The sequence below is a fragment of the Nerophis ophidion genome, linkage group LG06 (assembly GCF_033978795.1).
Source record: "Nerophis ophidion isolate RoL-2023_Sa linkage group LG06, RoL_Noph_v1.0, whole genome shotgun sequence".
In the NCBI taxonomy this organism is placed as follows: Eukaryota; Metazoa; Chordata; class Actinopteri; order Syngnathiformes; family Syngnathidae; genus Nerophis; species Nerophis ophidion.
In genome coordinates, this window is record NC_084616.1 from 65,049,533 (window position 1) to 65,064,682 (window position 15,150).

General features: G+C 41.2%; 1 protein-coding gene across 1 annotated transcript in view; it reads right to left on the bottom strand.

The window, feature by feature from the left end:
* LOC133555109 (glutaminase kidney isoform, mitochondrial-like) overlaps positions 1-15,150 on the bottom strand; it is a 61,363-nt gene that overhangs the window by 19,720 nt on the left and 26,493 nt on the right. Inside the window, exons 4-7 of the mRNA XM_061904596.1 lie at positions 13,999-14,128; positions 7,591-7,670; positions 7,320-7,483; positions 5,789-5,847 (exon numbers count right to left, since the gene is read on the bottom strand). Coding sequence (XP_061760580.1) covers positions 5,789-5,847; positions 7,320-7,483; positions 7,591-7,670; positions 13,999-14,128 — 433 coding nt within the window. The remainder of the gene's footprint in view (positions 1-5,788; positions 5,848-7,319; positions 7,484-7,590; positions 7,671-13,998; positions 14,129-15,150) is intronic.

Sequence of the window (15,150 nt, forward strand, 5' to 3'; positions counted from 1 at the left end):
AGTCGAGGTGAGAACCAAATATTTACGCAAATATTTGTGATAACCAAAAACAATGCCAGTGATATCTTGTTGCATGGTCGTAGAAAATTGAAGTTTAGAAGAGAGGTCTTAACTTTTTCCCAGGCCAAGGACCCCCAACATGATTGAGCGATGGAGCACTGACCCCCGTACTTATACCCTCCTAATTAAAATTGTGTTTTAAATTAGACTGATCATAATTTTTTCTTATTATTGTGCAGTATTAAGATATTTAAATACAATTAACTTGAGAATCTTGAGCGCTAATCGCTAGTTATTCAAAATGCTAACAATAATACATAATAATTTCAGAATAATGATTTATTCACGTTTTCTTTTTAATTTCCAAGGTACATTAAGTTGGGTGGTCATGTCACTGCCACTTATAACCTACACTATTGTGCTGGCTCTCAGATAAATCTTATTTTACATTGCTTAACACAATAAGTAATGAATAATTCCACTGGTAATCAGTGTTTAAAATAATGTTCAAAATGTAAAAAATTCTCATGCATTTTTATCCCTCCATCCGTTTTCTACCGCAGTGTTTTTCAACCTTTTTTGAGCCAAGGCACATTTTTTGCCTTTAAAAAATCCGGAGGCACACCACCAGCAGAAATGTATTAAAAACGAAACTCAGTTGACAGTAAAAAGTCGTTGTCACAATTGTTGGATACGACTTTAAACCATAACCAAGCATGCATCAATATAGCTCTTCTCTCAAAGTAGGTGGACTGTCACCACCTGTCACATCACGCCGTGACTTATTTTGAGTTGTTTGCTTTTTTCTTGAGTGTAGTGTTTTAGTTCTTGTCTTGTGCTCCTATTTTGGTTGCTTTTTCTCTTTTTTGGTATTTTCCTGTAGCAGTTTCATGTCTTCCTTTGAACGCTACTTCCCGCATCTACTTTGTTTTAGCAATCAAGAATATTTCAGGCATTTTTATCCTTCTTTGTGGGGACATTGTCGATTGTCATGTCATGTTCGGATGTACATTGTCTTTGCTCCACAGTAAGTCTTTGCTGTCGTCCAGCATTCTGTTTTTTTGTTTACTTTGTAGCCAGTTCATTTTTAGTTTTGCTCTGCATAGCCCTCCCTAAGCTTTAATGCCTTTTCTTAGGGGCACTCACCTTTTGTTTATTTATGTTTTAAGCATTAGACACCTTTTTTTTTTACCTGCGAGCTGCCTCCCGCTGTTTCCGACATCTACAAAGCAATTAGCTCTAAACAGCACCGACCACTCAACAACACCACATCATTTTCAGACTGTAATTACTGGTTTGCAAAAAATATTTTTAACCCATATAGGTGAAAATAGATAATCTCCCACGGCACACCAGACTGTATCTCACGGCACAGTGGTTGAAAAAGACTGTTCTACCGCACCTGTTCAAGAAGTCAAGAATGGTAAGAAGTATTTTATTCATTATTAGTTAGCTTCAGAATAAAAATGTTATTAAAAAGAATAACATACGTGTTATACCCTAATGTTGGATTTACATAAAAATGCACACATTTAGTTGTATTCAAGGTTTTAAAAACATTAGATGGCTCTCACGGAAATACATTTTAAAATATTTGGCTTCCATGGCTCTCTCAGCCAAAAAGGTTCCCGACCCCTGCCTTAGGGGTTGTGAATATATATATATATATATATATATATATATATATATATATATATATATATATATATATATATATATATATACACACACACACACAGACATGGAAAAGATGTAGTATTAAGTAACCTCCTCCTCTTCCAAATCCTTTTCAGACAAGTGTGCAATAGTGCAAATATAACCATGTGATGTTTTCTCAATGTAACTTATTTTGCATTCCTGAAACATTTAAAAAGCATAGCACATTATCACCTCGGTATAAGTGTCAGCAAGGGCGCGTGACACACCTTCTCCTGTAGACTCTCTGATTGGCCAGAAGCGCACGCACACAACAACACGCCCACTGTCCTTTACACAGTCGCTCCTGTGCAGCTGACCTACATGTGAGGCCCGACCGTTTTCTTCAGTCAGCTGTGAAACTAAGCAAAACTCAATCAGCGGACTCGCACACGCGCCATATTTGGTGGTGCCCACTAACAAATCTGACGTCCGTCTGCTGGTCAAAGTCCACTGGCCCTGGACATCGACTGACCAATCAATAATGGAGGGATTGGCACACTATGAAAAAGTTCTGTCTCACTTCTCGTACAGAAAGTACAGTTTAGAATGAAAAACTTTGCTCCCATTGTAAAAAATGGGTTCAAAAAAATATTCAATTAAAACAAAAACCTTCATCCAGAAAAATACTTACAATAGTGTAAAGCAGTGTTAACAGATATAAGTGTTGGATTAATTGTAAATAAGTTGTTTAATTTTATTCAAATGATTGTTTTGTGCATTGAGTAGACAAGTAGAAAGGAAACTTGGTGTTAGATTGAATTTAGGTTGACCTACCCACTTAAACGAGGAATTTGCAGATGGGCCAGAGCAATGCAGGAAGTTGCTAATCCTTTTATTGCTATGTATTTGCCTGTGTTTAGTTCTCACCACAGGGGTTAGGTATCCAGCATATCTGTAAATCCCCCTCCCTGAGTGCAGCTGTGTGCGTGTGTGTGTGTGTACTGCAGGGCTCCCCTAAATGAATTAAAAAGGCGAGGAGCCTGGAAAAAGTTTCAGAGTAAATTAGAAGTCGGTAACTGACAACTTGCTCCAGTTTCTCTCCTCGTACGTGAAAAGCAATCACTGGTTTGTCTTCTATTCTCTGTTTTTGTGTCTTTATAATGTCTCATGGTATTTGACCCTGACATTAACCCATTTCTAATGTGTGCTCTTTATTCAGTAAATATAATAAATACTTGTCTTTGCAAGTCACAATTTATACCTACAGCAAAGTGCAGGGTTTCACAAATGTTTGTTAATTGTATCAGATAATACTTGTTAGACAGATGGCTGACACCATTATGATTGAATTGAATTACCATGAATTGATTAACGTGGATCTCGACTTAAACAAGTTGAAAAACTTATTCGGGTGTTACCATTTAGTGGTCAATTGTACGGAATATCATCAATCAATCAATCAATGATTATTTATATAGCCCTAAATCACTACTGTCTCAAAGGGCTGCACAAACCACAACGACATCCTCGGTAGTGCCCACAGAAGGGCAAGGAAAACTCACACCCAGTGGGACGTTGGTGACAGTGACAATGATGACTATGAGAAACCTTGGAGAGGACCGCATATGTGGGCAACCCCTTCCCCTCTAGGGGAACCGAAAGCAATGGATGTCGAGCGGGTCTAACATGATACTGTGAAAGTTCAATCCATATTGGATCCATATGCACTGAACTGTGCAATCTACTAATAAAAGTTTCAATCAATCATTGATTGTGGGGGGTGCATGCGTGAAAAAAATCCTTAATGGCACCTTCATCCATATGCACTCAAAATATTTTTAGTTCTGACAAGAACAAGAAAGTTTGATCATATTACGCCTATACTGGCTCACCTGCATTGGCTTCCTGTGCACTTAAGATGTGACTTTCAATCAATCAATCAATGTTTACTTATATAGCCCTAAATCACTAGTGTCTCAAAGGGCAGCACAAACCACAACACAAACCACTACGACATCCTCGGTAGGCCCACATAAGGGCAAGGAAAACTCACACCCAGTGGGACGTCGGTGACAATGATGACTATGAGAACCTTGGAGAGGACGAAAGCAATGGATGTCGAGCGGGTCTAACATGATACTGTGAAAGTTCAATCCATAATGGATCCAACACGGCCGCGGGAGTCCAGTCCAAAGCGGAACCAACACAGCAGCGAGAGTCCCGTTCACAGCGGAGCCAGCAGGAAACCATCCCAAGCGGAGGCGGATCAGCAGCGCAGGGATGTCCCCAAGCCGATACACAGGCAAGCGGTCCATCCTGGGTCCCGACTCTGGACGAGCGGTCCATCCTGGGTCCCGACTCTGGAGAGCCAGTACGTCATCCATGGCCACCAGATCGGATCGGACCCCCTCCACAAGGGAGAGTGGGACATAGGAGAAAAAGAAAAGAAACGGCAGATCAACTGGTCTAAAAAGGGAGTCTATTTAAAGGCTAGATTTTAAGGTTGTACTACTTGCGTATAAAATACTACACGGTCTAGCTCCATCCTATCTTGCCGATTGTATTGTACCATATGTCCCGGCAATAAATCTGCGTTCAAAGGACTCCGGCTTATTAGTGATTCCCAAAGCCCAAAAACAGTCTGTGGGCTACAGAGCGTTTTCTATTCAGGCTTCAGTACTCTGGAATGCCCTCTCGGTAACAGTTAGAGATGCTACCTCAGTAGAAGCATTTAAGTCCCATCTTAAAACTCATTTAAATCGCACCCCCTTTTAGATCGGTTGATCTGCCGTTTCTTTTCTACGAAGGAGAGGGGGGCAGAGAGATAATGCACTAGCTGTCCAAAGTCGGGACCCGGGCTGGACCACTCATCTGTGCATAAGTTGGGGACGTCTCTGTGCTGCTGACCTGCCTCCACTCAAGATGATCTCCTGCTATGGACTGGACTCTTACACTATTATGTTAGATCATCTATGGACTGGACTCTTACACTATTATGTTAGATCATCTATGGACTGGACTCTCACAATATTAATAATAATAATAATAGATTAGATTTATATCGCGCTTTTCTATTGTTGGATACTCAAAGCGCTCACAGAGAAGTGGGACGCCATCATTCATTCACACCTGGTGGTGGTAAGCTACATCTGTAGCCACAGCTGCCCTGGGGTAGACTGACGGAAGCGTAGCTGCCAGTTTGCGCCTACGGCCCCTCCGACCACCACCGATCATTCATTCACCAGTGTGAGCGGCACCGGGGGCAAAGGGTGAAGTGTCCTGCCCAAGGACACAACGGCAGCGATTTGGATGTCAATAGGTGGGAAGCAAACCTGCAACCCTCAGGTTTCTGGCACGGCCGCTCTACCCACTACGCCATGCCGCCCCATGCTAGATCCACTCGACGTCCATTGCACCGGTGACCTGGGGGGGGTCCCCTCCAAGGTTTCTCATTGTCATTACATTTGGTTGAGTTTTTTCTTGTCCTGATGTAGGATTGATTGATTGATTGAAAACTTTTATTAGTAGATTGCACAATTCAGTACATATTCCGTACAATTGACCATTAAATAGTAACACCCGAATAAGTTTTTCAACTTGTTTAAGTCGGGATCCACGTAAATCAATTCATGGTAGATCTGAGCTGAGGAGGTCGCTTTGGCTCGTGCAGCCCTTTGAGACCCTCGTGATTTAGCACTATGTAAATAAACTTTGATTGATTGAATAATTTTAACCCAATGTGACCTGGGGATAGGTTGATTGTCAACACTAAATGATCCCTAGTGTATGAATGTGAGTGTGAATGTTGTCTGTCTAACTGTATTGGCCCTGCGATGAAGTGGCGACTTGTCCAGGGTGTACACCGCCTTCCGCCCGGTTGTAGCTGAGATAGGCACCAGCGCCCCCCGCCACCCCAAAAGGGAATATGCGGTAGAAAATGGATGGATGGATGGTGACATTTGAGTCAAAAAGCAGGTTGTGAAAAATAAGAAAAGAAAAAAAAACTTGCTTAGCTAACTTCAGTTATGTATTATAATCGGTGTGTGTTTGTGTGTGAGTGTGTGTGTAGGGGCGGGGGGCGGGGGGGTTGGGTGGTGAGTGAAGACCTCAGCTTACAAACACTGCATGATGACAGGCCGGGAGACGTTACCTTTATTAAAGAGCTGATAACGATAGCTCCAGCATTCACCATTGGATTGTGTGGCTTATCTGGAAAAGAAATGAGAGCATGTTATCACCATTCCCCCTTACCAGTGAGCTGCTACGATTAGAATAGCTTCTTCCCAACGCAACATCGCTTAGAGAGAACATGTGTCACAGGTGATGTAATAGTTTACAGAAAAAAAAAAACTGTCTGAAAATCTGAAGCGATCACTGAAGCTGTTTTACTACTACTATAGCAGTAGGTAACACTGTGTTTTTGCCTCATTCCCGGGATAATATGGCGTGTGAATGAAGCATTAAAGGCCTACTGAAAGCCACTACTACCCACCACGCAGTCTGATAGTTTATATATCAATGATGAAATATTAACATTGCAACACATGCCAATACGGCCTTTTTAGTTTACTAAATTGCGGTATGATGACATCTCGGGTTGAAGCGCACATTATTTTCCAGCCAGATCCAAGCTATAAGTAGTCTGCCTTAATCGCATAATTACACAGTATTCTGGACATCTGTGTTGCTGAATAATTAGCAATTTGTTCAATTAATATTGGAGAAGTCAAAGTAGAAAGATGGAGGTGGGAAGCTTTTAGCCTTTAGCCACAAAAACACAACCGGTGTTTTCCTTGTTTAAAATTCCCGAAGATGAAGCTTTACTATGGATCAGAGCGGTCAAGCGAACATGTCAACCGGCAGTTTCCGGTGAGAAAATTGTGGTAATAAGTCGTCTCTTACCGGAGACATCAGCGGAGCTTCCGTCCTGCTGCAGCTGCCGTGACTTCCCTCAGAGACTCTGGCCACACCCCTCCGACTTTCAGGTACTATTTAATCTCACTAAAACACTAGCAACACAATAGGCAGATAAGGGATTATGTAATCAGGATTATCCTAGTAAATGTGTCTAATAACATCTGAATCGCTCCCACTGCAATCGCCTTTTTTTTTCTAGTCCTTCACTCTAAATTTCCTCATCCACGAATCTTTAATCCTCGCTCAAATTAAAAGGGGAAATTGTCGCTTTCTCGGTCCGAATAGCTCTAGCTGCTGGTGGCCATGATTGTAAACAATGTGAGGATGTGAGGAGCTCCACAACCCGTGACATCACGCGCACATCGTCTGCTACTTCCGGTAAAGGCAAGGCTTTTTTTATTAGCGACCAAAAGTTGCGAACTTTATCGTGGATGTTCTCTACTAAATCCTGTCAGCAAAAATATGGCAATATCGCGAAATAATCAAGTATGACACATAGAATGGACCTGCTATCCCCGTTTAAATAAGAAAATCTCATTTCAGTAGGCCTTTAAGGAGTGGCACTATCCATGACTAACTGCAATGTGTTCAAATAACCACCAGATGCCATATTTCAGAAGATAATACTGTATCATCTCTTTCGGGCTTATCAGGTCGGAAGTGCATGCTTCACGCATTCTTCACTCACCCTTAAGAGGCAAAAATTGCAGTGTTACCTACTGTACTACTACTACTAGCAATAACTGTGATTAACGTTTCTTCACCTTCTTCGTTCAGGGACAGTTTGTTGAACCTGAATCCACTGGGTTCTTTGCCCACAAATTGGTGGATGTGTTCGCTGCCCAGCTCGTGCACAGCGATGGCATACTCCAAGGGCTTGATGCACGACTGCAGACAGAAGGGAACCTTGGTGTCACCCACAGAGTGTCTGCACGGCATGAATATGTGAATGGAAAGACATGGGAGCGCTGAGACATGGTCGCTATATGGGCTGGATGGCGTCATTAAGGATGCATGCATGTAGGAGATGCTTACCTTTGTCCATCAATGGTGCATAGAGACACGCCCCACAGGTGAGGGCTGAATTTTGCAAGTTGAGGAATGTAATCAGCGACCTGCAAGAGGACGTTGATCTTGTATCACAATCCTATTATTAAAACGAGACATGCACCTGGGGATAAGTTGATTGGCAACACTAAATTGGCCCTAGTGTGTGAATGTGAGTGTGAATGTTGTCTGTCTATCTGTGTTGGCCCTGCGATGAGGTGGCGTCTTTTCCAGAGTGTATTCCTCCTCCTGCCCGAATGCATCTGGGATCGGCTCCAGCACTCCCCACGATCCCAAGAGGGACAAGCGGTAGAAATTGGATTAATGGAGATCCAAAGCACTTTGCATATCAGAACCCTCAAGGCGTCCTTAAAGGGGAACATTGTCACAATTTCTGAATGGTTAAATTAAAACCAATAAAAATCAGTTCCGAGTGGCTTATTTTATTTTTTGAAGTTTTTATCAAAATTTTACCCATCACGCAATATCCCGAAAAACATCTTCAAAGTGCCTGATTTACACCATCGCTAAATCCACCCGTCAATTGTCCTGTGACGTCTCTGCGTGAAGCCACCAAAAAGAAACATGGCGGATAGCGCAGAAAGGTATAGCATAGTAGCTCGGATTCAGACTCGGATTTCAGCGCCGTAAGCGATTGAACAGATTACGCATGTATTGAAACAGATGGTTGGAGTGTGGAGGCAGGTACCGAAAACGAAATTAAAGAAGAAACAGAAGCTTTTGAGCCATATCATGACAGACAGCGGCACGGGAGGAAGCGCGGACGAATTCTAACCAACGATTGGTATGTGTTTGTTTGGCATTAAATGTGGGTGGCGAGAAAGGCTGAATGCAAATATAGCTACAAATGAGGCATAATGATGCAATATGTAAATACAGCTTGCCTAAATAGCATGTTAGCATCGATTAGCTTGCAATCATGGCGTGACCAAATATGTCTGATTAGCACACTCCACATAAGTCAATAACATCAACAAAACTCACCTTTGTGATTTCGTTGACTTTATCGTTGGAAATGCATCTGCTTTTAGTGTCGCAGGATATCCACACATTCTTGCCATCTCTGTCGTAGCATAGCTGTCGTCGGTAAAGTGTGCAGAACAAACGAGGGACTTTGGCATCTTTTGACCACCGTTGCAACTTGAATCTGTCCCTGATCGTGTTGTTACACCCTCCGACAACACACCGACGAGGCATGATGTCTCCAAGGTACCGGAAAACAGTCGAAAAAACGGAAAATAACAGAGCTGATTTGACTCGGTGTGTGTAATGTGTTTGAAAAAATGGCGGGTCGCTTCACGATGTGACGTCACGGGTGAAAGGTCTTTGCTTCGACAGGCGAACAATTGAAAGGCGTTTAAATCGCCAAATTCACCCTTTTATAGTTTGGAAATCGGTTAAAAAAAACATATGGTCTTTTTTTCTGCAACATCAAGGTATATATTGACGCTTACATAGGTCTGGTGATAATGTTCCCCTTTAAAATTTACTCACACATTTGACCCTAACCACAAAATGTCAACTTCTTTAAAACTGCTCATTCATCCATTCTCTATATTTTTTGTCCTCATCAGGGCCATAGGTAAGTTGGTTCCTATCCCAGCTGACTTTGACGAGAGACGTGGTATACCCTGGACTGGTTGCCAACCAATTATAAAACCCAAATAAACAATCATTCACACTCACATTCATACATATGGACAATTTACAGTCTCCAATTAATCCACTGCATTTCAATTTTTTTTTTTTGGTATGCCTCCCCTGGGGACATCTTTTTGTTCATGTTCCCATTAAATTTTAATATATGAGAACCTGATATTTATTTATTTATGCATTTACTACCGGGGGAAAAAACACCCATGCACAGGGAGAAAATGCAAACTCCACACAGAAATACCCAACTGAGATCCAAACCGTCTATTTCATGCATAAAACTACTCATACGTAACATATTTGTTGCTACTTTTAATGATTCAATAATTTAAAAGTTGCTACAAATTGTATTTAATCACATTACACTGAACAAAAATATAAATGCTTTTGTTTTTGCTCCCATTTTGCATGAGTTGAACTCAAAGATCTAATACTTATACCGTAAATACAAAAAAACTATTCCTCTCAAATATTGTTCACACATCTGTTTATATATGTGTTAGTGAACATTTCTTCTTTGCCAAGATAATCCATCCCACTTTACGGGTGTGGTATATCAAGTTGCAGATTAAATAGCATGATTATTGCACAGATGTGTCTTAGGCTGCCCACCATAAAAGGACACGCTAAAATGTGCAGATATCGCAAGTTTTGAGGGAGCGTGCAGTTGGCATGCTGACTGCAGGAATGTCCACTAGAGCTGTTGCCTGTGAATTGAATGTTCACTTCTCTACCATAAGCCGTGTCTAAAGACGTTTCAGGGAATTTGGCAGTACATCCAACCGGCCTTACAACTGCAGACTGCATGTAACCACAACAGCCCAAGACCACTAAATCCAGCAGGTACCTCTCCATGATCATCTGAGACCAGCCACCCGGACAGCTGCTGCAACAATTGGTTTGCATAACCAAAGGATTTCTGCACAAACTGTGAGAAAACGTCTCAGAGAAGCTCATCTGCATCCTTGTCGTCCTAATCTGGATTGGCATATGCTCACAATTGAAGGCATCTGGCACGTTGGAGAGGTGTTCTCTTAATGGATGAATCCCGGTTTTCACTGTTCAGGGCAGATGGCGGACAGCGTGTGTGGCGTCCTGTGAGATAGCGGTTTGCCAATGTCAACGTTGTGAATCAGGTGGCCCATGACGGGGGTGGGGTTTTGGTATGGGCAGGCGTATGTTATGGACAACAAACATAAGTGTGTTTTATTGATGGCCTTTTGAATGCACAGAGACTTCGTGACGAGAGTCTTGCACAGCCAATTATCTTGAAATCAATGTCAATAAAACAAAAGAAATATGGTTCAACCCCCAACAGTTGAAACAGTTGACATACCTGGGAGGAACCTTGGACAATAAACTCACTTTTGATCAGCACACCATGGACATTCGAAAAAAAGTAAACAAAGACTGTCAGCCATCCGTAAACCTAAAAGACTATACATTGCACCTCACCTCCTGTTATTACTGTACTAGTATTGTTCAACCCATCTTTCTGTACTGTTCCACATCTTTCTTCAGTATGCTTTCTGTAACCATGAATTGATTTACGTGGACCCGACTAAAACTAGTTGATAAACTTATTCGGGTGTTACCATTTAGTGGTCAATTGTACGGAATATGTACTGTACTGTGCAATCTACTAATAAAAGTTTCAATCAAACCAATCAGACTAAACTCACACGCATCACAAGCACAGCAGCTAAAATCAACGGCCTACCCACACCCAACATCTCAGATCCAAACCACAGGTCCATCATTTGACTGGCAAACACAATAGTCCAGGATATCAGTCACCCACTACACCAATATATCATCCCACTACCATCAGGGCGCAGGTACAGAACCATCAAATTCCGGAGGGCCCGCCTCGGGACAAGCCATGCAGCTACAGCCGCCATAATAACAGCAGGTCTGTCTGACAGGCCTCTAAATGAGTTGGTCATGTATAATGTCTTTTTGCTATTTTTGTCCGTGATGTGTCCGTTTTTTTGTTGAAATGTACGGTCAATGAAAATGAATTTCCCCACAAGGACCAATACATCAAAATCTAACTTTGCATGTGCTATCAAGTTTGCACGTCTTTTAGTGCACAAAAACCTATGGTAAATCAGGCGCTAAGACTCACATCATTCTGTACTTTCCTCTGAAGGAGTTATTTCTTTCCCTCTGTCACCAAAGTGCTTGCTTATACGAGGTTTTTAGCTGATTGTCTTTTGAATGAGGTACATGTTACTCGACCTGCTCCATTAAGAAAGTTCTTGGAGATACCTTTCTGTAATGAATTGGTTGTGTTTAAATCATACTTGCCAACCAATTCGGGAGATGGGGGTAGGGTTGGTTGAGGTGTGGGGGGGCGGAGTTAATGTGGGTGGGGTTGGGGGGGCGTGGTTTGGTGTTAGAGGGGGTGTATATTGTAGCGTCCCGTAAGAGTTAGGTCTGCAAGGGATTCTGGGTATTTGTTCTGTTGTCTTTATGTTGTGTTACGGTTCCGGATGTTCTCCCAAAATGTGCTTGTCATTCTTGTTTGGTGTGGGTTCACAGTGTGGCGCATATTTGTAACAGTGTGGAAGTTTTTTTATACGGCCACCCTCAGTGTGACCTGTATGGCTGTTGACCAAGTATGTCTTGCAGTGTGTCTATAGAAGCCACATACAACATGTGACTGGGCCGGCACACTGTTTGTAAGGAGAAAAAGCAGATGCTAAAGACAGTGTCATCACGGCACGCCCTCAATATTGTTGTCCGGGTGAAAATCGGGAAAAATTCGGGAGAATGGTTGTCCTGGGAGATGCTCGGGAGGGGCACTAAAATTCGGGAGTCTCCCGGAAAAATGGGGAGGGTTGGCAAGTATGGTTTGAATAATCGTTTACCAAAATTCTTTATTGTTCTGTATGAGCATCTTTCACACTGCAAAAAGTCAGTGTTCAAAAATAAGAAAAAAAAAATACAAAAATGAAGGGTATTTTACTTGAACTAAGCACAATTATCTGCCAATTGAACAAGAAAATTTGGCTTGTCAAGACTTTCAAAAACAAGTAAAATTAACTAACCTCAATGAACCCAAAAATACCTTAAAATAAGTATACCGTGTGTCCTTGAATTGCCTGCCTTGAATTACTGCCGGGTCAAACTCACTTCGCAAAATAATTAGCGCATGCTTAGTATTACCGCCGGGTCAAACTCGTGACGTCATAAGTGACACTTCCCCTGTCATCATTTTCAAAATGTAGGAAGCTGATTTCAATACCGGTAATTTGGAAAACCGCATAAAGGGAAGAAAATTTATTTTCTTTTTTCTTTTCTTAGTTTATTTCAAACATGAATATTTACAACACTATACAATGCAACATTACCTCACATTTCATCATGCCTGAAAAGGAGTAGGAAAAAGCTAAACTTTTTTAATCCTAACCCTTTCCCGCCATAACCACAACACCAGGGGGAGCTCCACAAAACACGTTAAACCCAGATTCCGATCTAACAAAGGTCTTAACTCATTCTCTTTCTATGCCACATCAATGTGGAATGAACTCCCAACAGGTGTAAAAGTAAGTGCATCTCTATCCTCCTTCAAAACCGCTCTAAAACAACACCTCCAGGGAACTTCACTTTACTAATACCCTCCTCCATTCACATCCCATCTCCCTGGATTATAAACAACCTAATGTAAATAATCAAATGTACTTCTAATGTATATACTTGTTCTTATGCTATCTGAACTCACTATGCTCTCTGCTGGCTGTACATATCCTACTAAATAAGACCTACACTGTTTCAATGTCCACATTTCTTTGTTGATGCAATTGTTGATGACTGAAGTACTGATATCAACCAAAGCTCCTCATCCCACCCCCCGGATTGTAAATAATTCAATGTATATACTATGATGATTAACCTGTGTGATGACTGTATTATGTTGATAGTATATATTTGTACCATGAATTGATTAACGTGGACCCCGACTTAAACAAGTTGAAAAACTTATTCGGATGTTATCATTTAGTGGTCAATTGTACGGAATATGTACTGAACTGTGCAATCTACTAATAAAAGTATCAATCAATTCCACTTCATAGTGCCAACAAATACATAGAGCAATTCAGTAGGATTTAAGGTCCAAGCTTACATCACACTGAAATTTTTACTGCATACCTTTGGTAAGTGCCGAAGTCAGAAGAGGTTTTAAAATAATTAGCGCACCCTTACTTTTACCGCATGCCTTTGGTAAGCGCAGGAGTGAGAAGAGGTATCAAATGAATTAGCGCCCCGGCGGCAATTCAAGGAAATACGGTATTCTCACGAATAACAAGTGCACCATTATATGAGTATGTATTTCTATTGTTTCATTGAAAATAAAACTGCAAAGTCCATTTGGCTGTCATCTGTTTTAATTATGAGACACAATTGTGTCAGTCATGATTTATTAATTATTACTTTGAAAAAGCAGTTTTATACTTGAGTGTTGATGAGACAGCTTTGCAACAGTTGATATTCTAGTTTGAAGCATGTTTTAGTCAATATAGGTGATAACATCTCAGCAACAAGCTGTGATATCTCACTGGGATCATTTAGGACCAAAACACTTAAAACAAGTAAAACACTCCAACATCAAATCAGCTTAGTGAGAGGAATGATCTTATCAGACAGAAAATAAGCAAATATCACCCTTATTTTAGATATTTCATCTTACTTAGTTTTCAGTTTTTGCAGTGCACTTACTTGTCCTCCATCCTGCTGTTGAGCATTCTCACACATCTCATTGATTTTCTGAGTGAACACGTCAAAGTCTGGGATGATGAACATTTTTCGGAAGGCTTTAGTCAGCAGCATGATGTTATTACCTACACACCTGCATGACAATGACAAATATAAGATTAAAAACACTAGGGTGAGTATCTGATAGCTGCCTGCAAGAGTTCTGTGGGACTTGCAGTCACAACTTTTTGCCCGCAGCCCTCACTAATCCGATGAGATGCTAGCGTGAGGTTGGGGATGCCAGAGAGTAGAGGCTTGCATTATTCATATGGGTCATTTTCTATGAAAAAAAAAAAAGAAAGTAGACAGCTCATACTGTAATTGAATATCTGCAGAGAGCTTTTGAGGGGAAAAAAAGGCATATGTAACCAAACATGCAATGTGTAATGTACACAAGCGTTTCCATCTGTGGGAAATAAACACTTCCAGTGGGCACGGAGCTGCGGAGCGTCTTCATGTACTGTAATGGAGCGCAGACTTGCACAGGCCTTGAGGACACTCTGTCTTCATGCTGCTACTCTGCTCGCATGCGTGCATGTGAAAGTGTCTGGTGGCAGCTGTCGCCTCTAAAATGCCTGTCTGTCATTCTGCGGGCTTCAAATAGAACAAGCACCTTCTCTATAGTGCCACCAAAATGCTATGAATGACTTTTTATATTTCATTTTTTTTCTCACGCCCTGTATGATTGACATACAAACCCCGTTTCCATATGAGTTGGGAAATTGTGTTAGATGTAAATAGAAAGGGAATACAATGATTTACAAATCATTTTCAACCCATATTCAACTAAATGCACTACAAAAACAAGATATTTGATGTTCAAATTCATAAACTTTATTTTTTTTTTGCAAATAATAATTTAGTATTTCATGGCTGCAACACGTGCCAAAGTAGTTGGGAAAGGGCATGTTCACCACTGTGTTACATCACATTTCTTTTAACACTCAATAAACATTTGGGAACTGAGGAAACTAATTGTTTAATTTTTGAAAGTGGAATTCTTTCCCATTCTTGTTTTATGTAGAGCTTCAGTCGTTCAACAGTCCGGGGTCTCCGCTGTCTTATTTTACGCTTCATAATGCGCCACACATTTTCCATGGGAGACAGGTCTGGACT